This window comes from Crotalus tigris, unplaced genomic scaffold (genome assembly GCF_016545835.1).
Source record: "Crotalus tigris isolate CLP2741 ecotype Arizona unplaced genomic scaffold, ASM1654583v1 scf7180000019415.609845, whole genome shotgun sequence".
In the NCBI taxonomy this organism is placed as follows: Eukaryota; Metazoa; Chordata; class Lepidosauria; order Squamata; family Viperidae; genus Crotalus; species Crotalus tigris.
The window spans coordinates 297,264-322,452 of NW_024097526.1; the positions used below are offsets into that span (position 1 = coordinate 297,264).

At 37.6% G+C, this 25,189-nt stretch overlaps 1 protein-coding gene across 1 annotated transcript in view; it reads right to left on the reverse strand.

Moving 5' to 3' along the window:
• Positions 1-459: 459 nt before the first annotated feature.
• LOC120316556 (mucin-5AC-like) overlaps positions 460-25,189 on the reverse strand; it is an 82,878-nt gene continuing 58,148 nt past the window's right edge. The window contains exons 33-49 of the mRNA XM_039362289.1: positions 20,639-20,810; positions 20,236-20,486; positions 18,137-18,320; positions 15,942-16,146; positions 12,909-13,087; positions 12,105-12,174; positions 10,605-10,699; positions 9,244-9,275; positions 8,850-9,030; positions 7,539-7,643; positions 6,164-6,204; positions 5,350-5,463; positions 5,118-5,216; positions 4,205-4,333; positions 3,633-3,684; positions 2,765-2,879; positions 460-1,804 (exon numbers count right to left, since the gene is read on the reverse strand). Coding sequence (XP_039218223.1) covers positions 1,513-1,804; positions 2,765-2,879; positions 3,633-3,684; positions 4,205-4,333; positions 5,118-5,216; positions 5,350-5,463; positions 6,164-6,204; positions 7,539-7,643; positions 8,850-9,030; positions 9,244-9,275; positions 10,605-10,699; positions 12,105-12,174; positions 12,909-13,087; positions 15,942-16,146; positions 18,137-18,320; positions 20,236-20,486; positions 20,639-20,810 — 2,316 coding nt within the window. The 3' untranslated portion in view covers positions 460-1,512. The remainder of the gene's footprint in view (positions 1,805-2,764; positions 2,880-3,632; positions 3,685-4,204; positions 4,334-5,117; positions 5,217-5,349; positions 5,464-6,163; positions 6,205-7,538; positions 7,644-8,849; positions 9,031-9,243; positions 9,276-10,604; positions 10,700-12,104; positions 12,175-12,908; positions 13,088-15,941; positions 16,147-18,136; positions 18,321-20,235; positions 20,487-20,638; positions 20,811-25,189) is intronic.

Sequence of the window (25,189 nt, forward strand, 5' to 3'; positions counted from 1 at the left end):
TTTGTTGCTTTTTGGCATTTATTCCCAGTTTTCAGCAAAAAAAGCGCCAATTGAATAAATTAGATTTCCTGAGTGACTATGGTGTTCACTTAATGAATCCTGTATAGTCACAAGGTTACCCATTTAATAACTGTAATGACTTACAGCTGTAATTCTGGCTCAATTACTGTAAGTTGAGGATTACTTGTACTCTTGGACTGTGCTCCCTGTGTTCTTTGCTTACCTCTCTCAGGAAGAGACCCCCCCCCCTTCTCACCACTCCAAGAAGGCAGCACAGAAGTTGGGGGATGATGGTAATTTCTATATTAAGCAATGTAAAATAGAATTATTAATGCCACAATATGAATAACATTGTTACACAAACAAATGTGCTCTTTGGCTATTTAAAGTATATTACTAATAAAGTTAAATGAGATACTGATTTGGTATGGCACATATGACACACATACAAGAAGCATATCCCCTGCAAAATGTTGAAATTTTATTAATCATTTAGTTGTTGTTGAGAAACAAAAAACAAATATAAAAGATGAAATTTTCCCTCAACCAGACATTAGTGGCAGACAGTAGAGCCCTTATTCAGAAGAAAATATCCCTGAAAATCTATTTTCTGGAAACAAATAAATAGTAATTAAATGTTCAAAAACAATTCACTAACTCAGAATAGAAATTCTAAGTTATATTATTGTTATTTATTACTTCGGTTTACAAAAATTCTTCAGTGACCTTTTGGTGTGCATATACATATATTAGTCCATTCTGTAAACAGTTACAAAAATAATCCAGATCCTCCTACAACTTCTATGCTGATGATATCATGTAAACAGTCTTCTTCAGCAGCAATCACAATTCACGGGTTTCCCCCCACTTGTTGCAATAGTAACAAATCTACAAAGAATCTCACATCATTATAGCCTGTCTCATATTTGGAAAGAGTAGGCAAAAATGAAGTTTATAGAAAAAGAAATTTGGAAGCACAGTAAGAAAAATTATGCCAGGGAACTGAAAGCTTCACTTGTCATTTTAGCAAATACCAGCCAATGTTTGTGTCACAACTCAAAGTTTTTAGATCTTGTCTAGCTTCTGTCGGCTAGTGGTTAAAAACTCCACCAGTCTTAATTAAAATGGTACCACCTGTCACTTAATGCAGGAATTGTTGCTTCTCAAGAGAAGATCCCAAATCAAACCAATACATCCTTTTTATTTCTTCACCCCTGACTCCAATTATTGACACCAAGCCCTCTTCCCTTCCTTCCCCCCAGTTTTTTTTCAACTTAGTCATATAGTCTCAGTTGAGCCTACACCCAAGAAAAGGTCAGAACATTTCAAAATGCTTGGCATGCAGAAGAGAAAATCTTTTCTTGAAGACTAGCTAGAGGAAATATTTGGTTGAATGTTGCTTGAGCATTTTACGTTTTATTACAATTTAACTTTTATTCAATTCTGGGTCACTTTTTGAAAATGTTTAGACTGGTCCAATTGTCCCTTTCATTCCTGCCGCAATTTCTATTCTTATGGCTTCTTTTGTTGCAGCTGTTCCTGCTGCTGCTGCTGCTGCTGCTGCTGCTGCTGCTGCTGGTCTGGTGGGAACATGGTCACCTGTTGCTGCTGTTCCTGTTGATGTGGTATGGGAGTGGGCACAATGTTGCATTTACTCTCGACACACTCACACTCATCAACATGGAGGTAAGAATAATCCATGGTGGAACCATCAGGGCAAATCAAGGTCACATACTTCTTCGTAGTCTTTCGCTCTTGACAACAGTTGCATGTATGATCCATCATGCTTGCTTCATATGAATACCTGAATGATGAAAGCAAATTGAGGTTGAGATAAGCTACTGCAGGATGAAGTCCACCACCCCTCACCAACCATTATTTGGTTTCATCAGATTTTTGTCTTTTCAATTGGCATGTCTGCATAGCTTTGGGCAGTCAAAACATTATAACCTACAGCAGGGCTCTCCAATTTTGGCAACTCTATGACTTGTCGATTTCAACTCCCAGAATTCCTCACACAGTGTGGCTGGCTGAGGAGTTTGGGAGTTGAAGTCTACAAGTCTTAAAGTTGCCAAGGTTGGAGACCAGTGGTGGGATTCAGCCGGTTCGCACCACTTCAGGAGAACCAGTAGCTAATTTTTTGTTGCCCAGGCCCAGAATGGACTTCCAGAAGTGGCATCCACACAGAGAACTGGTTGTTCACATATTTGAATCCCACCACTGTTGGAGACCCCTGACCTACAGTATCTCCATCAATGGAATACCTTCAGGGCTGGAATCAGTTTTGGGGTCCTTCAGATTATTACTGTTGATGGGCCATCATAGCGTTTTTTCCCCCTCTTCCTTGTTCATTGGTGCCATTCTCTCTTCTCACTCACCTGCTTGCTTCTACCTTTTCTTTGACATCTGCCAGATACCACATCTTCCATTTCTTGATCATTTGCCATTTTTTTTCCTCAGGGAACAGGAGCTAGGCCTGCACCCTGATCTATCTAAAAAGGCCTTAAATAGAATTTTATCTTCATTTGGAATAATTTCAGATAATAGGCAATGCACCAGCAATGGAATTGAGTCTTAGCTGAATTTGCATTTCAGATTTTGGAAAGATGAAGGTAAAATGTCATCTGGACTACTTTGCAGAGATATCTTAAGAACCAGATCTTAGATAGGTTCTTTGCATTCATATCTCATGGCATGTGAAGATTTTTTAAACAGTCATTTCACAATGAGCTACCAACATGCAATAAAATTATAGGTTACTTACTTTGAAAAACTGTTACATTGGCCTTCACAGTATGTTACTTCAATAGGTGAAGAAGCTTCACAACCATTGTGTTTTATTGTTTTGGTGATATTTGCTGGTATACAGAATTTTTCTTCTGAAAGTGGAAGAAAAAGTAAAAACAAATCTTGAGTTGTTGATCAAAATATAAAACAAGCAAACAAAAAAATAAAAGAAAGTGTACATGTACAGATGGTCCTCAACTTACGACCATAACAGCCCAAAATTTCTGTTGCTAAGCAAGACAGTTGTTAAGTGAATTTTGCCCCACAACCTTTCTTGCCACAGTTATTAAGTGAACCATTGCAGTTGTTAAGTTAGTAGTAACATGGTTATTAAGTGAATCTGGCTTCCCCATTGACTTTGCTTGTCAAAAAGTCGCAAAAAGTGATCACATGACCCCCAGGACACAGCAACAGTCATAAGTGTGAATCAGTTGCCAAATGTCTGAATTTTGATAAATTCACTATGGGAATGCTGCAACAGTCGTAAATGTGAAAAATGGTCATAAGTCACTTTTTTTAGTGCTGTTTTAATTTTGAACGGTCACTAAATTACTGTTGTAAACTGAGGATTACCTGTATAATGTGTGCATGTAAGGTAGTATCTATGTGTGCTTTGGATGTGACAAGTGGATGATAACCATATCAGTTTGGTTCTGTAGGGAATTCTGTGACTACAAATCCTAGCAACTTTGCCAATCAAGTATAACAATTGGGCTTGAATAGAATTGGAGTCCAATGCCATCTGAAAGGCTAGAGTAGAATCTATAGCAACACAAAAATTGGCTTTATGGTTGATACGAATCTGAATTTTTTTGACTTATGCTAATGTAGCTTGCATAACTTACGTTTAGACCTGCACAACTTGCAACACCCATCCTCAGTTAATACCACATCCTCCTATAAAAAATGAAATAATTCAGACTTTAATTTATGATGTTAAAACCATCATTTCTCCCCACAGAGGTATCATGTAGGATTAGAATTTCCAGAGGAATACAAAACAAAAACAAAACAACAATATTTGGGTGATAGTCCTAAAAGGATATTATATATCTTGATGCATCTACTTCTTCTATAAATATTATATATGAAACAACAACAAAAGCTTTCCCACTAATTCTCTATCTCAGTATTCACTTTGCTTTGAATATATTATCACCTTTAGTTCAGTAAAGCCAGGTATTACTGACAATGCCAACCAATTTTACGGTTTTATAGAGCTTTTTAGATCTCAATGTATTTTAGGAACAGAATGTCAGATTATTGCTGAAGCTTTTGCTTAAATTCAACTGACATAGCTCAGTTGTAAACCTTCCATAATAAACCCAATTCCAACTTAATCTTTCGATAAAATTGACTTTCACTGCATAGAATCAGATATAATAAAATAAAAGACTGTTGGATCAATGAAACTTACAGGCCGGCATTCATTTGAATCAAAGAGAGGGCAGGCTTTCTTGATAGTGACGAGAACATATTGGTCCTCAATAAGATCACATTCATATGAAGTACAATTGTTTCCTGGTGAGGTCCAAGTTTCTCCTGGCTGAAAATAGCCACAATGGTAGTTATTTGTTTGTTTTAGAAGTTAACATAAGAATAGTTCATGATCACAAATTCCTTAATTTCTTAGAGAACAGAATTGGGATTGGGATGGAGGAGGGTGGCATGCAGTTCAGTAAGAGGAGTCCTCAAAATGTGAAATAATAGATGTGAAAATTTTGAACAGCTGGGGGATACAACAACTGGATGGATCCTAGCATTCCGCAACTCTGTTCAATGTGATTTGTTAAATTGGCACATATGTAGTTTGATGCTAACAGTTGGCTTGGTATGTCCACCAACAATGGAAGTTTGGCCTGGGCCCAGGGGTTGAGTTATAGCTGCCCATCTGGGGAATCCTAAAAAAGGCATGTACCCTATCATGAATTCAGTACAGGGAGTCCTCAACTTACGACTGGGCACTTAGTGACCATTCAAAGTTACAATAGACCTTCAAAAGTTACTAACGATTGGCATTCAAAATTTTGACGGCTCGGTTTCCTCCACAATTATATGATTGCACTTTAAGTGTTTGGCAACTGGCCTCCATACATGGCCGTTGGCAGCATCCTGCAGTCATGAGACTGTATTTGGTTTTGCCAAAAGCTGGCATTTATTTCTAGTTTTTGGCCAAAATGACCCATAGCAAACAATTGGTCCACCTATTGACCTTGGGGTTCGCTTAACAACCGTCACAAAAAAGATTGTAAAATTGGGTCGGTATTAGCTATATGAGTGGATTAAACTTGATTTTGATGAACAATGTAGTTAGCAAAATTGTTAGTTACCTCGAGCACTTTGACAGGATGGGAATCTAGTGTCACAACACAAGCAAACTGCCTACATTCACCACAACATTTTCCAGATACTTCCTGGTATTCATGACCCTGTAGTTCAAAAAATTGGGAAAAATTCATAAAACCACAGATCCTTTTTTATAAGTAGTGAGTAAATGGATAGATTCAGAGAATTCCAAAGCCATGGGATTTTTTTTTTAAAAAAAAGAACAATGTGGCTTACCAGTGGGCATCTTTTGTCACATGTTTGAGACACACACTCTACATTGTTTTCTAAATCTTCTTTTTCAGAGCATCTGCATGATTCACATAATCCTCCTGGTACGACTGCCCCAGGCTGAAGAAGAAGAAAAGTGAAACAGTAATAAATAATTTTAACTTAAGTTCATACCTGGAAATACAGTGTGTGCTATACTGATAGTGAAAGAGATGTTTACAATAGAGCTAATATCCAAATAACAGTAAACAACACCTCATAAAGGAAGATGTATTGACCATAAGAAAAAAGTTTATTTGTACTAGTCAATCTACTTGTGATATGTTCTTCAGAAAGAGCCATGCTCAATACTGTGTTTTGATCTTTAAGATGCCAGGTGACGATTTTTTTTTTTTTTTAAATCAGTTCTCACACTATTCGGCTTTTATTTTTATTGTGGTCTTGTGATTTTGAGTGCTGTATTATGACTGCTTTTGTTCTCACTCTTAATACTGATGAATATTTCATCTTAGTGTATATTGTGATTTATGGTTAACCATGGATTGCATAATGTTTTTAATTCCATGGTATTCCTACAAGGGAACTGCATTTGTTGAACAGGATAGAAAAATGAAATAAATAATGATAAGGTTGAGAACAAATACAAATAAGAGCAGGATTCTATATTTTCAAAAGGAAGAATTTTACCATTGTCATTCCTGAAAATCTTTAGTAAACCAGAGAAGCAAAAATGGCCTGCTATAAGAAATGCATTGTTAACATTGGACCTGAATCAGTTGTTTAAGTAGTGCTATTCTTTATTTTCATGGAAATTACTTACACTGTAGAATGTTCCATTGACAACACAGCCTGGTACTTTCACTGTGGGACACAAAAATATATTATAATTAATCTTAGCATTTGTTCTCAACAGATCAAATTAACCGAGAAGGAAAATGGCATAAAATGATACAATTTGCTCTTTAAAGGTTTATTTTTAAGAGTTGTGCGGTATTTTTTTTTTTTATTTAGCACTCAATACGGAGTAGGATACTTGAGTAATTTAATCTTTGGGAATTCTACAGCATTTGGTCTTACCCAAATGCATATCTCAAATACGAGTCCATATATATTAGAGTATGATACTGAATATTCCGAGCAAGTATGGCTTAAGCAATTTTGCATGATCTGTTTCAGACCACTGCTGGAATTTACGTATTTGCATTTTTTCTTACTGTTACATAACAATATGCAGTAGGATCAAATGACAATGAAAATGAATGCTTCATTTAGAAGAACAGCTATTTCTATGACATGAATTATAATACATTGAATTGCAAATGTTAATGTTGATGAAGTGTTTAAAAAAGGAGATTAAACAGAGATGGGGGAGCATATATTTTTTACAGATTGGAAATAGACTGCTTTCATCCATTTGTATTTTGTAAAAATAGCATCTTCAATAAGGTCAGTGGATTTATTTAGGACAGTCCACACATGATTTAAGGTAGAAGAAAAGACCAGTCCTTGGTGCCAACAGGCTAGTAGCAGAAATGATGTATATAAGGAATTAAGGATTGGCTCAACCTGTCAGGACCCCAAACAGGGCCTGCTGTTCTGCTGAGGAGAGGGAAAACTTGGGATAATTTTTGCTTTCTATTTTCCCTTTCCTGCCTCTATCCTTGAGAAAGGAATGTGTCTCTCTTATCAGGGAGATGGTTACTGGAGAAATGAAAACTGGAGAAGACCTTGAGATGCATGCCAACTGTGCCAGTTACCAGCACATCATACTATCTGTGGATTAACTTAATTTCAAATGGACATTATGACTTTGGTGGGAGGAGGAATATTGTTTGCTTAACTATACCATTTGCGTGGGATTTTCCCCAGATCTCGCCTTGACTTCCTTACTGTCACTGACCCCTAATAAAGGTATCCTTTTGAGACAATACTCTGTTTCAAGAGTTCTACTTTCTTGGGTGGTTAGTTGAAGTGAGTCCTTACACAACCTTAGATGCCCTTGATCAACCTGTGTAGATTAAATATCAGTTTACACCAGGAAATACAAAAAGCCCACAAAAAGAGATTTCCTCTATAATACTTTCCAGGAGAGAAGATGAATACGCTTTCTGCGTTTTTGCAAGCATTGGAATATGGGGTAGGGGAGAATATTACAACAATATAACCACTGCTTTTAAAGATGGCTCAATTCTTACCACAAGTGGTATTAATGCAGCAGCTTCCTGGCAAGTTTTCCTTTTTTAATTCATACCCTGGTGGACAGGTTTCTATAGATTTGGGACAGTGAGAAGTGTTGCACACTACAGAATGAAAAAGAAAAGGAGGAAGAGCAATGAGTGACTTAAATATGATGCATTTTAATATTTATTAGTATCACTTAATCTACACTTTATCTTGAGCAAATCAAAGAGTGCATTAAGTTATAGTTTAATAAATTTTGGTCCAGTTGACATGATTTAGCCTGTTTAGATACTTTTGTCTTGGATGATTGAGTCTTCATTTACATGTTGCTTTTCATTTGGGGAGAAACCCCCTGCAGTCTGTATGGCAAGAGTTGGTTTATTCCAATGACTCTCTGCCTACCCAAATTTTCATTTTGACTGACGAAGTTATTTGGATGAGTAATGAAATGTCTCAGTTTTGATAAACTTTGGCCCAGTTGCCATGATTTAACCTTTTTAGATATTAAGCTATAATATTATAACTGTAATTATAATCCCTGCTGCAATGGCTTAACTTCATTGTCATAAAAACAGAATTGGCAGAGTTTCTCAGCAGCACAACAGTATCTTATAAGCATTAGCGAGTCATAAAAGAGCCAAGGTTGCCTACCCCTGTTGTAGAGACTAGAAAATACATCTATAGGGTCTTGATGCACTCTGAACTTGGTGGTTTTCTTGCAGATGTTTCAGTATCGAACTAGTTAACATCATCAGTGCACTGAGAAAGTTACCTAGCTTGGTAATGAAACATCTGCAAGAATACCACCAAGCTCAAACAACACCAAGGACCTCACAGTTCAAACCGGAGCTAAATATATTCTCTTTTAAAGTACACCTATATTTTTATTTGCTGCCTTTCTCATTTTGAAGCAAATTTGTTTTTTGGGCAGATTAACTTCTCTATGAGCTGCGGTGGCACAATGATTAGAATGCAATATTGCAGGCTAATTCGGCTGACTGCTAGCAATTCAATTCTCACTGGCTCAAGGTTGACTCAGCCCTCCATCCTTCCAAGGTCAGTAAAATGAGGAAACAAATTGTTGGGGGCAATATGCTGACTCTGTAAACCGCTTAGAGAGGGCTGTAAAGCACCGTGAAGTGGTATAGAAGTCTCAGTTCTATTGCTACTAGATAAATCTAGATAACACAGAGCATTGGCCAAACTGAAGCACCCAGCGTAATCTAATAAATGGGAGTTTCCAAAATGAAAACTGGAATTAGCTTGGGCATTTGCAATACAATATTGGATTGTCAAATTGGATTGGATTGTAAAATTATACCTACCACACTGCTTTTGAGGACAGCACTTTTCTTCAGGGGTTAATATTGTGATGGGTACAAACCCTTCAAAAGAACATTCCACAGGAGTAAGTTTGGTAGGACATGGTTCTTCAATACATTGTACCATAAGAGAATATTCCTCGCAAGTACATTTCTGGCAATTGCTAATCCAAGTTTCTCCAGGCTGTGAAAAGAGATATACAAGCAAAGGAGTGCACAATTAGTACAGTGAGTTTTCCTGCTGCTCGCTGAAATTGAGACAATGGATGTAATTTTTTCCTATTGCTTCATTAAAACTCTCCAAATATTGAAAAAGTGTTGAAAAAAATTATTATCCACGAAGCTCCTATTACCTGTAGATTTTCACCCATGAAACAATAAAAGCTTTAATACTTACCGCTTTGGGTAACCCATCTGAACCAACACAACCTGGAAAAAAATGTATATATATATGAATGAATATTTGGCACCAAGAACATCTAAGTGAAATTATTTGATTTATAATATTTTACTATATTTTTATTAATGACTATGGGTGGCTTATAACATTTAAAAACAACATAGAACATTATATAAAACAGCACTACATGCAGCAGCTGAGAAACCAAGCCAGTCTAAAGAAAGCAATAACCATATTATGGGTTCTCCCAACACACTAAAAATATCCATGGCTTAAGGGCTTTCTGGAAGGCTAGCAGGGTCAGATCCACTCTAATTTCAGGGGGAATAGTGTTCCAAATGGAATAAGCAGCACATGAGAAGGCCCACTTCCTGGGTCTCACAAGCTGACATTCTTTAATTGATAGGATCTACAGCATACTCCTCCTGCTATATTTAATGGGAAGGATAGAAATGTAACCTATTTAGAAAGCAAAGGGCCACCAACAGTTGAGGCGTCTGGAATCTAATGCGATCTCTTTTGTCTCCTGGATCAAAAATCAACAGGAAGATGTTAGGAATGTCAGGTGACCTGAACTTTGGATAGCACAAGGAAAGTTGTGGTCCCATTTTGTAGATTTCATGGGTAAATAATGATAGAGGTTCTTCATTCTGTAAGGATGCTGATCCACTGCCAAATGATACTTATGGAGGGATTGTTACACACTTTTTAGAAAGCATTTGTGGAGGGGGGGGAATCCTCTGCTGAATGAAACCATATCTGTGCAAAAGAAGACCATATTTTTATACATCTTGAATATTAATACAAATGGTCTCTGTTATCCAGGATCTTTTACTCAGTTTTGTGTACTGCAGTTGGTAGATACAGACAAGGCCTCCCTATCTATAGTAAAGTGTTTCACATGTCCATGCTATTGGGTGTGTGGTTTTGATCCACCCATAATTTATTTATTTATTTATTTATTTATTTATTTATTTATGAAACTTATATACCACTTTAAGTGCAAGCACTCTCTAAGTGGTGTACACCAGTAAGCAATGTATATATATATTTACATTGCCCCCAACAATCTGGGTCCTCATTTTACCTACCCCGGAAGGATGGAAGGCTGAGTCAACCTTGAGCTGATGAGATTTGAACCGCTGACCTGCTGAACACAGTCAGCTAAAGTGGCCTGCAGTACTGCACTCTAACTGCTGCGCCACCTCGGCTCATTATTTAAGTGAAAATCTCCTTTCAATAAATAATTTTTGATCTTCTTTCCTGGAAACCACTGAGATGACATCTAGCTGGCTGGTCTGTCCAGCAGTCCCTTTGCATTATGGTATCCTCCCCTTTTCTTTAATAAGAACACTCACCACAATCAGAGACACAGGTATCTTTATGGGTACTGAAGAGTTTGGTTCCATTTTTACAGAAGCAACCTTCTGTTATTCCGGTCTGCGGAGGACCACTTCCATGAAAAGAGAAGCACAAATTAGTGTAGTAGCTGCACCCCAACATTATGAGCATCCACAGTGTGTGCAACTAATAAGAATGAAGGGAGGAATGAGATGCATAAGGTCAATATAACTTTTTCTGAAATGGCTTAAGTTGATGTAAGTGCCACTAGTCATCCAAATTTTATCTTCCCTGTGAGAGAACTAGTCATGATAAAAGAAGAGGTTCAAGTCCATGAGGTTCAAATTCATGGCACCAGACTAATTTTTTTTAACACAGGTCAAAATTTATGATTTATGAAACTGTGACTGAAATAAATCCATAGAATTCGTCTTGCATCTATAGAAACATACATTTTTCCTGATAAAGTAGAAAGGAGAATTCTTATTCTCTGTCTATGTTCTTATAAAGTGGTTCCCATCTCTTTGGAACAAACTTTGGGGGGGAACATATGATTTTTCATAGGAAAGAAAGGTATACAGGGTATTATAACAATAGCATCATAACTCATAAAGTGAGAAGAGGCTACTTAGGCTCTTAAATCGAATTCCCTGCTCTGTGCAGAACTCTAAATTAAAGCACCCCCAACAAAAAGCTCTCTGACCTGTACTTGAACCTACTATTTTCTTTGGTAATTAGTTCAAAGTGATCGTACTGTCAAGACACTTTTCCTAGCTCGGAGTCTTTCTGTATTTTAAATACATTGTTTTGTATCTTATTCTTTGAAATGATAGATAATAAGCTTGACTTTTGCTTCTGTATAAAGCTTTAATTGGGTATTTGAACAGAGATATCATGACTCCTAGTCCAGGGGTCCCCAACTTTTTGGGCACCAGGGACTGGTCCCATGGAGAACTAGAGGGGGTGGACTTGAGGGGCTGTGGTTCTGGATGCTGCCTGCATCCTGTGGATAGGTCTTCATTTGTTTGCGTGGACTGGTTGCTGGCATGCGGTGGACTGGTGCCAGTCCATGGACCGGGGGTTGGGGACCTCTGTCCTAGTCAATCCTTTTTCCTCAAGGTTAAATATATTGTATTCCTTCAGTAATTCATCATTAAGTTTTTGCTTCTAATCCTCTGTTAAATTCCACTGCTCATATTCTCAGCCTACATCTCAGCCCAGTTCCAATTTAACTGATCTAATGTCATGCCAGAACTGAGTACAGTAGTCAAAGGGAAGGTCCAAATAATGGAGAAAATTATTTCACATTATTATGTATTTTTCTTTCAAGTGCCCCTTTCTTAGCCTATTGTTGTTATATTGCAATTTTCACTGATGAGCTGATTCTTTACTCTTCCTTTTCAATGTAATAAAAAGTTATTCAATGTAAAAAAATGCAGTTTAAATGGATATTCAGCATGTTGTTCATTTCATCATGACAATTATAAACTTTCACAGCTCTTTTGAGTTTTACTTACCTGTTATCACAAGTGGAAGGATTGATGGGGCCACATGGATTGTATACTTTATCTGTAGGACAGCTAAATGCTATAAATGATAAGCAAAAGACATTTGTCATAATATAGAAATGTATTTTTCATACATTTTGCATTTGGAAGAAAACTTCAGTACAACTTCTTTTCTCATTATCTTTCCATCTATTATGTAAGTTACACATGTGGAACAAAACAAGAAAAATTAAACACCCCAGGAACTACAACAATAACATCATTTATAAACAGCATGAACATTTATACTGCTGTAAACTGTAGACTAAAGTCATTTAGGTGAGGTGGTGGTGTAATTAATTAATTAATTATAATTTATAATTAATATAAATATATGATTATAAAATTATAAAAATTATTAATAGTTGAAATAAACAGAAATAAACAATGATTCCACCACATGCATCTGTTATTTTTCACATAACTGTATTTGGTTTTGTTCACACACACACACACACACACACACACACACACAAACACACAAACATTTTGTATAACTGTGCCCTTCTTTTCATATCACAGTTTTTAATGAAATACATTGTTTATCTGGAAGAATGGTGGTTCAATATTCTTGTATTTATTAAGAAAATGTTTAATTGATAAATGAATCAGAAGTTCTTTCTAGCACTCCTCTTTCTCTTGATATAACTTTTTTGAATGCAACACCAAATTCTCATTGAAGATATATTTAAAGAACTCAAAATAAGGAAGTAAGGTAAGAATTATCATATAATTAGTAAACACAATAAAATGCCCTGATATCCCAGAACTTACGGCATTCATTGTTGGTCTTCCCTCTCCAATCAATACAAACACCTTTAGAGGCACAGAGAGAAGCATACATCTCTACTGCTGAACATTGCATGGAGATATTTTTCTTATGGCAAGCATCAAAGAGGCAGCCTTGGAAATAGGGATCTGGGGGTATGATCTCATGGCACTCAGAGAAGATTCTGCAACCATACAAGAAGTACTTGGTGTAAAATAAATATTTCTGAATTAGTACACATTAATTTACTCATTTAGTTAAAGCTTCCTTTAAATCATGGAATTATTCTAAATGAAAATGAAAGGAAATGATTTTAAAAAAAATCAGAATGTGGAATTTCTGGTGCCAAAGAATCTTCCATAAGGGAAAACGTTGACTATGACGTTTTCCAGGTATAAAATCTTTCCAAAATCTATCTATCATAAAAGGACAGTTTTCTGGAGTTCTGTGAACTTTCAGTGATTCTACAAACATACATTAAACTAACAGAATGGAGAGCATTTAAAGAAAATTTTACTATAATTTGGTTGCATATCTCATTTTTGAGAAACACTTTTTAATCAGCAACCATGGAAGTGTTATAATTGTGGGAGATACATCATTTGAAAAGGATTATCTTTTTGTACATTATTTAACACTGGAAGCATTCAATGTAAAGAGACGAAGCAAGGGACCTCCCCCTTGTTCTTTTCGTTGCTGGTTTGGGTTTCCCAACTGGAAGATGTATAATCTTAGAAATGCTGTTCAACCCACTTCCTGCTTATCCCTATTATAACTTCCTCCTTCTGCTTCTTTGCTCCCATCTTTACCTCAGCCTGACAGGAAACAAAAACACACTATCTTTTCTTCTTAGCATATTGTCATAAACAGTTTGCATATCCTTTTGGATTTTGAACATCTGTTTCTAGATCTTTGCAATGGACTTGGTTCCACTAATAGTTGCATCCAAATTGGATCCTGGTGAATGATTTGAGGGATTCTAGCTAAAGTTATCTAAAAAAAAATCTACAATATGTTTAGAAAATAGATTTTTCTGCTTAGATATCAGGCTGAGTAATCCTCTCTTCTAGTTTTCTGCTTGTGGGTTTGATATGTGGATATAAAGTGGCATAGCTGGATACGTGATGCCTGCATTTCCATGGCAAGCTTGCTAAGTTTAAATGTGAGAATGTTTAGAATGTGCCCCAAACTGCCCATTATAGAACTCTGCTCTTGTGAGATGTAATCTTATCCACGCTTGTTCACCAAACATATAGACTAGCAGCTTTAAATCTATTGTTGCCTTTCTCAAATCTTCTATCCTGGATGAGACCTTGAAATAATGTTCAGGTCTCAGGGACACTCTCCATAAAATTATAAAATATCTAATAAAAATTATTATATCTAAAACTAGCTTTGTATGTAGATCCACACACAATGTCTTGCAGAATTTCTCCCAATTTTTTTTTTTTTGTTCGTCCATCAATTTTGATGAAGACCTTGACATCTTGTGGGTTATGGGCCATCAACAATGTGCCCATAGGTGGCTAATAAGACAGATGTTAGCATGGAATGTTCTGCCACATACTGAACAAAGAAATGTAGATACTGTTACTTCAGCATTTACAGCTCTGGCTTTGCAGAGTGCTTGCTTCTCTTGTGCCAAGATTGTCCTTCTGTGTTCATAGTCTGGCAACCCTGGTACAACAAGGTGCGCCATGTCGGTCGATCATGCGCCAGGAGTTCCCAAGAGATGGTGTTAATATCCAGAGACTTAAGAGAGGCTTTCAATGTGTCTTTGTATCGCTTCTTTTGTCCCCCGTGCGATCGCTTTCCTTGAGATAGCTCACCATAGAAGAGCTGTTTAGGGATGCAATGATTTGGCATCCTTACAATATGGCCTGCCCAGTGCATCTGGGCTTTCATCAACAGAGTGTAAACTGATGATAGGCCTGCTCTGGAGAGGACATCTATGTCTGGTATCTTATCCTGCCACCGGATCCTCAGAATTCTACGAAGGCAAGTCATGTGGAAGTAGTTCAGTTGCCTAACGTGCCTCCTGTACACTGTCCAGGTTTCACTAGCATACAACAGGGTAGTTAGCACTGCTGCCTGGTAAACTTTAAGCTTGGTAGCAAGACTTATTCCATGGCGGTCCCACACGTTAGTCCACAATCTGCCAAATGCAGAACTTGCCTTGGCAATTCTACAGTTGACCTTGATGTCAATTGTCACTGCACAGGAGAGGATGTATAACCCTAATTGAGAAAGGCTGCTGCATTGTATGGCCCATCAAGCAAGACTTATTAGGGCAAAGATCTAAACTTTGGTGGAATTTTCTACTGTATCATAATCAAATATGTAGACTAAGATTTAATTGAGAGAGAAACAGAAGGATGGGGAGAGAGAATTTTCTCTTCATCAAAAGATATTGGTTAGAATCCATAAACAGGATTCTTTGAGTGAAAACATTTTCTGCTTAGGATCAGGATCTGTCTCTGCTACTGGAGCTTCCAACAAGCCTTCAAAATCTACTGGAAGATTCCTAAATACTTTGCAGCAGATTTGAAGATGTGCCAAGGACTGCATAGGTAAGAAGAATAATGGAATTCATGTTGCTTGGCAAAAAAAAACTCATTTAATCAACCAGTATGATTATACTAGACAACCTATATCTTATCTGGTCATAGTTTCAGAAATATTTCCTTACCTAAACGAAGAAACAAAATGACCAACAGTGGGCAAAAAATGAGTGGGAACCAGGGCAACTTCCAACTTCCCACTGGTTTTGCATTGAGTTTCCTTGTGGGAATCTGGCAGGGAACATTGGAAATATGCCTTCCCTTTCCCTCCCCTCCCAATAGGGAGGTAAATGGCTACTGTTGGGTAGGAAAGGAAATTTGGATGCATTCTGTAATTTACCACATTTGAGATACCTTAATTCAAAAACTGTTCTATGGTGTATTGTTTTGCTAGGTTAAAGATAATGAAACAAAAGTTTTAGGAGTATCTAGATTCACTGGATGGAAAAAATAAATATAAAATAATTTCTATCTTACTCATTCAAAATAAGGGAACATAGAGGAGCTAGGCCACATGATCCAGGTGAAGGTGTTACAGTGTCAGTTGGTACAGATGGTGTTGGTCCAAAGCAGTAATCTTTTTTAGGATCAGGCACTTTCCAATGGGTAGCCATGTGGGGGCAATCTGTTACTTCACCATTTGGTAAGCGACATTCATCTTTTATATTGTTAGTGCAAGTACCTGGGGAAAATAACATGAAAATAAAACATTTGTGATCTCAGGCCAATTAAGCAGACAACACATCTTGCAAGTATGGAAGAAGTAAAAGTACCAGAATGGCCACAGACAGCAGAAGATGTGGAAGAAAGATCAGGCAGGAGTAAACACCTTGGCGAGGTAACAAGTGGTATAGGCTGTACCATCAACAGATAGCTGAAGTGGCAGACATTGGGAAAGCCAGCCAGTGGCTGGCAATGGCTGGATTAAAAGACAGACTGAGGTAGTGCTCATAGCAGCACAGGGACAGGTACTAAGCACCAGATATATAGAAGCAGGGGTCTACTTCACTAGGCAGAACCTGAAGTACAGACTATGCAGAGAGGCCTCAGTCCAACATATAGTGGCAGGGTGTAAGATGCAGGCACGAACAGCATACGCTGAATGGCACAAACAAATAGCTGGTATTATTCACTGGGTCTGCATAGTGTATAGGCTAGACCTTTCCAAGTCCAGATGGGAGATGCCATAGAGGGCTGAGGAGAATAACAGGTCTAAGTTCCTATGGGATTTTCAGATCCAGATGGACAAGTAGGTGTTGGCCAATTAATCAGACATCATGGTAGTAGATCAAAAGACAGCATTGGTAGTAGATGTAGTGGTGCCAAGTGACAGCAATGTCAGGAAAGAATATGAGAAGCTGGAGAAGTAACAGCACCTGAAAGAGAAACTAAAGAGAATGAGGAAAGTAAAGGCCAAAGTGATTCCCACTGGTGGTAGGAGAAGTACTTGGGGGCTGTGACTCTTAAACTCGGAGAGTGGCTCCAATAGATCCCAAGAACAACATTAGATCTCTCAGTCCTGAAGAGCACAGCACTAAGAACAGCTAAGATACTGTGCAGAACCTTCAAACTCCCCAGCCTCTAGTAGAGGACATAATATTGAGGAAGACACATACGACCCACAGGGATGAGAGGGATTTTTTAAAAATTCATCTATCCCTTGGGAAAATCAGATCTCATGAATCCAGTCTGCTTTAACTCCTTACTCAGTTTCACAATGCTATTGGAACACTCTCCAGCTTGAGTTTTCCTTCTTCAATAAATAGCATTGGACTTACTTCTGCCAACAGACCACAACTTAAAAAGTGATGGTAACTTTGAAACACACTTTACTTTGCAGCAAAGGAAGGTGTTCTGCAGTTGTTTGCAAGAGCTGATATAAAAGCAGGAGAAAAACAGATTTTTGAAAGAAAACAGGAAGAGAACTTGCACTCTGTATCATGTGTTAGAGAAGGAGGCAGCTATTGTCTAATCAACTATGACACCCTGTAGTTCTGCTTCCAAAGTTTCTAGACCCACGGTGGCGAACCTATGGCACACGTGCCACAGGCGGCACGCAGAGCCCTCTCTATGGGCACGCGCGCCGTCACCCCAGTCCTAGGCCTTCAGCTGAGTTTCATAAAACCTTTTCACCTTAGGCCTCCACCTCCATGTGCAAAAAAAAAAAAAGGTTCAATCAATCAGTCAATTTGAACTTCTTGCAGGAAAAAAAAAGATCTCGCAAAGTTGGAATTGATTGATTGAACTTTTTAGTCCCACCCAGTCTGGCATTACCACTGCAGCCACACCCACCCAATGGGCCACACCCATCCGGCACCAGACGATACATAAGTGGGTTTTGGGTTGCAGTTTGGGCACTCAATCTCTAAAAGGTTTGCCATCACTGTTCTAGACTATGTTACTGAATACTCCTGGAAAAAAATATCATTTCTTTTGAGATAAATAATGTATTTTTCCATTTTTATTTACATCAGTAATTAGAAGTTCTAATATCCAGGTTGAATGAACAATAAGTGACTTTTGACAAGAGAGTCAAGAGTTTACCAGAGAAACAAGCATTTTTCTAAGAGCAAATATATAAAGTATTGTTTCAACTACTTTAAATGCATAAGAATTTGCAAATATTTCATGGAATAAGAAAAGCTTTGGTAGGATTAAAACATTTTTCTTACCACATTGTCCTTCAGTATTGTTGTTAAACTTGCTGAATGGAAGCTTTACTGAGAAGACTACACCACTATAGGTGACAATAGTTTCAATTTCAGCCATTTCAACCACCATATTAATGCCAATTGTGTAGATATAAATATCATCTTTATGGAAACTTGCCTTGATGACTTTCCCATTGAAATAAATCTGCACAGAAGAATAATTTTGCATCAAAGAGCAATTTTGTATAGAAAAAAAATTGATTACCCATACTTTTAAAAAAGTAATGCACCCGCATGTTAAAAATAATTATCTACACATTTGGGAGGGATTATTCCATTTATTAATTAAGAAATATGCATTTAAAAATAAAATTACTTGACCTTAATGTGCATGTAACCTTAGAAAATCTTATGGAGGCTGGCTCCCTCTACTGAGGTGGCTTTCCAAGGATGTAAGACATACATCTGCTAGGAAAGGCCATATGGATCTAGTTACGCTTGTGACTTATACTAAGAGGTGCTTCAGATGAGGTGAGATGCTTCACTAAAACAGATCCTCTTTTTTTCCAGGGATCACTGTGAATCTGATCCTGCTTTAAGAGTTTGATTGACCTTAATTTTTTTGTATCTTTGCACCTCTAAGCAAACCAAATAAATAGTACATAATTCTTAAATTTTTATAATATACCATAATTATTATGTATAGGAATGCTTTGTGCACTTTTATGCAAAACTAACTTTACATGGCTATATTTCTTATAGCCAATAATTAGGTATTCAATTTAAGAAATATCAATTATTTCTTCTACCTGCATGCTATCGTTTTGAGATTGTTATACATACATACATGTTATGGATAGACTTAAGATGAATCCATCTACGCATGTTTACAATTTGGTGTGTCTCAGCCTTTACATACATTTCGTGTGCCATCTCTTTCTCCTCCTCCTCCTCCTCCTCCTCCTCCTCCTCCTCCTCCTCCTCCTCCTCCTCCTCCTCCTCCTCCTCTTCCTACTGCTACTACTACTATTGCTACTACTACTATATCCTCTTTCATGATTCATAAAAGTAACCATACTAAATTCTTCAGTGTTCTTCACTGTTCGATAAATTGATTTCAATCTGATCTCTACTACAGATGAATGGTAGCTTTTCTACCTCTCCTCTCTGCCAGATACCAGCTATCTGGCAGATGCTCCCATGAAAGAATGAAGAATATGATATGGTCTGTGATCTGGGTTACACTATAATGACATAACACATGTCATGACTTGCCCTCCCCATAAGCACCCAAGAATACCTCCACCGATTTTCCAAAAATATAGGTTCTGTGCATCTCCACTCAGATCTCTAGATAAACATACTGTATCTTTAACTTCATTAATTGATGGCTAATAGCTAATAGTTTCAACAAATCTCACTATTTTCTAGACATTAATACATGAGAATACAGGTACTTACGATCACACTTGGGCCCCAAATTTATGTTGTTAAGTAAAACATTTGTTAAGTGAGTTTTGCTCCATTTTACAACCTTTCTTGCCTCAATTGTTAAGTGAATCATTGCAGCTGATAAGCTAGCTAGTTATTAAGTGAATCTGGCTTCCTCATTGACTTTGCTTGTCAGAAGGTTGCAAAAGGTGATCACATGACCTTGGTACATAGCAATGGTCATAAATGTGAACCAGCTGCCAACCATCTGAATTTTGATCACATGATCGTTGGGAAGCTGCAAAGGTCGTAACTGTGAAAAACAGTAATAAGTCACGTTTTTCAGAACTGTTGTAACTTTGAATGGTCACTAAATGAATGATCACTAAATGCTGTAAATTGAGGACTACCTACATTGCACTTCCTTATTCAGAAAAAAATATTTTGAACTCAAAGGACTTATTTCTGAATAAGCAAGCCTAGGGTTGCATAATACTAAAGATACTTGAAACATTTTACATGGTGATACTTGTGGCCTTATGTGAGAATATTTCCATTTGCACAGGAGAAGTTCTTACCTCCCTGAAATACCTGACACATGTTCCAGATTTGTTTAGAGAATTTTGAGGGAAGAGTGAAGATTATTGTTCTACATGTGAATGGCACTGGATCTCAGTTTCAAATTTTACCTTGTTAGCTTCTATCCCATTCAAGTGTTGGCGAGTTAACACAATGACTGAAGATTTGTAGTGTATAATAATAGACTGGGAACAGGAAAGTTGATCTTCTGTATCACAATAATAATTATCAAGAAGGATTTTAAAATTATTATAGTTTGGTATAATTTGCTGCACCAATACATAAGTGCATTTGTCCAAGAAAGTGTAGTAGACTCCATCAAATGTAATAAAGTGAGGATCACCCCAGCCAGTGCAAATACCTGATAAATTAGAGGAAAAACAGGCAACAATTAGGACTTTAAAAAATGCTGTACCCAGAGATTAATATCAGCGAAATAACTCATATACTATCAAAAGCTGATCAAACCACATTATTACCACAAAACCATTCAGAAATAACATTTGAACTTACATTCACATTCATAGTGATAACAGCATCCATCCTTTGAGAGAACTTTTACTGGTGGGTAGCCGTTTTCACACACAATATTCTGTACTGGTGGACACTCCACTTTACTTATCACAATGTTGTTGTTTCCTAAACAAGTTGCTTTTGTGCAATTTTCTATCCATGTCTCACCCACCTGGGAATAGAAAAAAAATTGTTTACAGTTTGACCCAACAAACCTCTATGCATGTATTCATATATTCATAAATGAGCCGAGGTGGCGCAGCAGTTAGAGTGCAGTACTGCAGGCCACATTAGCTGACTGTGTTCAGCAGGTCAGCGGTTCAAATCTCACTGGCTCAAGGTTGACTCAGCCTTCCATCCTTCTGGGGTAGGTAAAATGAGGACCCAGATTGTTGGAGGCAATGTAAATATATATATACATTGCTTACTGGTGTACACCGCTTAGAGAGTGCTTGCACTTAAAGTGGTATATAAGTCTCATAAATAAATAAATAAATGAATTTCATACATTAAATTATGCTTCATGGATAATAAAGAGGGAAGAGATCATTTTTGTCCTGTTTAACTCAGATTTGACTTTCGGTTCCTATATTTTGTAACTTAATTCAGAAAAAGTCTTGATGTCAGGATCCTTACTTTCCTTTCTTTAAACAAGCTTGTTAGGGAGGAGACACTTCTTGGAAAAATATTTGCCCATCTGATGACATTCTGTTTAAGTAAGTGCCAGATATAGATAATTTGACATTATGTACAAAGTTTATTTATAATATCCTACTTCCCATTAAACGCTAATTCTGCATCAGTTCAAAGCATTATTTGCAGCTCTCTGAGTTGTGTAACCTTTCTGTTCTTAAGTGGAATGTCTGGAATTTGACATTTGTAAAGTTTTACCTCAGCATCCAAAGTTCAGATCTTTTAAAACATTTCTATCTCCTGATCAGGTTAATAAATATGAAATAGGAACCAAACTCACCAGGCAAAGTAAACCCCAAATAATGACAAACCTGGTTTTAAGATGATCCCATTCCAAAAAGAAGAGTAGACAGGAGGGATAGATAGATAGATAGATAGATAGATAGATAGATAGATAGATAGATAGATAGATAGATAGATAGATAAAAATTCCATATGATGCCCTTCTACCCTCCTTTGTCAATGTTGGGTTGCCAATTCTAGCTGGAAAACTCTTCCCCCCCCCAAGTAAGCATAAATTCTTCGCACCCCACCACCATCACCCCAGAAAAAGGGGACCTAGTGCCAGGATTTCTTTTAAATTAAGTAATAAATATTAATTAAAAGTTACTGCCTATAAAATACAATACTGTGTATTGTGCCAAGTCAGTCCTGACTCCTCGTGACTGCCTGGACTAATGCCTGCAATTTTTTTGGCTAGATTTTTTGGGGGAAGTGTTTTACTCCTGGCTCCTTTATAGAGCTAAGAGAGAGAGCTGGTCCAGTCACAAAGCCCAGGTGGCTTTGTGTTTAAGGCAGGATTAGAATTCATACTCTCCCAGTTTCTAGTTTGGTGCCTGTAAGCATCACATTGAAATAGTTTTTAAAATAAGATATATAATATACAAGCTTAATTGAACCCCATCCACAGTTTCCAAGTACCCAAATTGCAATCACATGACTGTAATAATTTGAGGCCCAGTCAAAAGTCTCCTTATCAGTGCTGTTGTAACTTTGAATGGCCTTTGAACAAGTGGCCAGTAAGCAAGGACTACCTGTACTTAATTGCAAAATTATCCCTATATCAAGCATAAATTTCCTTTGTTTCTTGATTTATATCAGTTTTTATCACATCAAATAAAATGATTAGTTAGCAATAGTGTTCAGATGATGTGACTCCTCAATTCCCCCATCCTGAAAGTGACTCTTTCCTCAGAATAATAAGGTATTGTATATCCAAAGCTGCTTAGTCCTTTTTTTGAGAATAGAGGGACTCGTTTGTCAATGAGGGCGGGTTTCCAAATGGCTGGTAGGCAGGAGGTATCATCTCATTTATTCATGCTGTCCTGGGCATTTTTCTATCTTGATGGCTTCTCTGATTATTCTGTTATTAAAGTGTTCCATTTTGGCGATAGTTCTGGTCTTTTTAAAGTCAATTTCATGTCCTGTGGCTTTAAGGTGTTTGACCAGGGAAGAAGCAAAGCCCTCCTCCCATACATAAAAGGCACCACAGACAGAATCAGCAAAATCCTCAACAAACACAACATCAAGACAGCATTCTGCACAAACAGAAAAATATCCACCATCCTAAGAAACCCCAAAGAGAAAATTGAGTTAGAAAATTGAGGAGTATATGATATCCCATGCACCGCTTGTCCCACCACATACATTGGACAAACCAACAGAAGAATAAGTGCACGCATTGAAGAACATAAGAACTCAGTCAAAAAAGAGGAACCAACTTCTCGCCAAACAACTACAGCCCTATGCAGAATCCATCACCTCACACGTAAAAAATTCATTACATTTCTTAGAGATCATAAAGAAACAAAACTTACAGCCCAGCGACCTACTCATGAGCTTCGATGTCATATCCCTGTTCACCCAAGTGCCAATCAAAGAAGCCTTGACAGCTATCCAAAACAAATATAACCCCCAAAACACATCCTAGATCTGACCAACCATTGTCTATCCAATACATACTTCATCTATAACGGACAAAAATACAAACAAATAGAAGGAGCACCCATGGGATCACCCCTCTCACCTGTCATTGCCAACCTCTACATGGAACACTTTGAAACCCAAGCTCTAGAAAAATCGGATCACAAACCCAAACTCTGGCTCAGATACGTAGACGACACCTTCATAATCTGGCCACATGGGAAAGAAAAACTGGACAACTTCCTCACACACCTCAACAGCCTACACCCCAAAATACAGTTCACCATGGAAACAGAAGCTAACAACCAACTTCCCTTCCTGGATGTCTTAGTCTACAAGAAATCCAATGGCTCCCTAGGACACACCATCTACCAGAAGAAAACACACACAAACCGCTATCTGCATGCTCTCTCACACCACCACCCAGCACAGATCAACTCTGTAGCCAAGACACTCATCTCTAGAACAAAACGCTTAGCTGATGAACAACACCTAAAAACTGAACTACACACTCTCACTAATGTACTTACATCCAATGGATTCCAACGAAATAAGATTACCAAACTAATCCAAAAAGAAACCCCCACTAAAACCCAAGACAGAGAACAAGAAAACGGCAAAGCCCTCCTCCCTTACATAAAAGGCACCACAGACAGAATCAGTAAGATCCTCCACAAACACAACATTAAGACAGCATTCTGCCCAAACAGAAAAATATCCACCATCCTAAGAAACCCCAAAGATAAAATTGAATTAGAAAATCAAGGAGTATACGAAATCCCATGCACCACTTGTCCCACCACATACATCGGACAAACCAACAGAAGAATAAGTGCACGCATTGAAGAACATAAGAACTCAGTCAAAAAAGAGGAACCAACTTCTTCCCTGGTCCAACACCTTAAAATCACAGGACATGAAATTGACTTTAAAAAGACCAGACCTATCGCCCAAACTGAACATTTTAATAACAGAATAATCAGAGAAGCCATTGAGATAGAAAAATGCCCACACAGCATGAACAAACGAAATGATACCTTCCGCCTACCAGCCATTTGGAAACCCGCCCTTATTGACAAACGACTCCCTAACACAAAAAATGACACCAGACCCACACTCAAAAAAACCACACAGGATGTCACCACCACACATCCACGCAAAAAGCAAACCCAAAGCCACACCGATGATAAGGCACGACCACAAACCAGAAGCCAGACCACAGCTGCATCATTAGCCACTTTAAACCCCTCCAATCCATACATGAAGCAAACTGACACCCACCATGAAGATGAGGCACGACCATGAACACAAAGCCAAAAAATAGCAATGCAGCTCACCATTTTAAATCCCCCTGCAACTCAGACTAACCTGATCACAACAAAGCCCCCACCCAAACAGAACACTCCCCCATCCAATCAGAACAGAGCCAAGCTCTCATCCAATCAGTTCATACCCCCACTGGCAGTTAAAAGGAGGAAACAGCTACAATCACACATTGCTCCTAGAAGCACGAAGCCGAAAGCACCAGCCTGAAGATGACGAATGAGACTTCGTCGAAACGTCGCCAAGACACTTCCAATTTTACTTGGGAGAAAACCCGAATAACCAAAGACCATATGTGTGTGTGTGTGTGTGTGTGTGTGTGTGTGTGTGTGTGTGTGTACACGTAGGTACATATGTATGTATGTATGGTAGCAATTGGTATGTTTACTTTATCCAAATTAGCTTTTCTGTATGTAATCTTCATGAAACATATATTTTGCAAGCAATTATATTTTAATACAATACATTTTGCTATACAAAATTCCTTAGTATCAGCAAAATGGTGTACTGTGAGGCAGATAGGTGGTTCTAAAATGTGATAAACAAACACCCTTCCAGGTAATAGCAACTTTTTTTAAAAAATGAGATTTCACTTGCTTTCTGTTCAGAAAT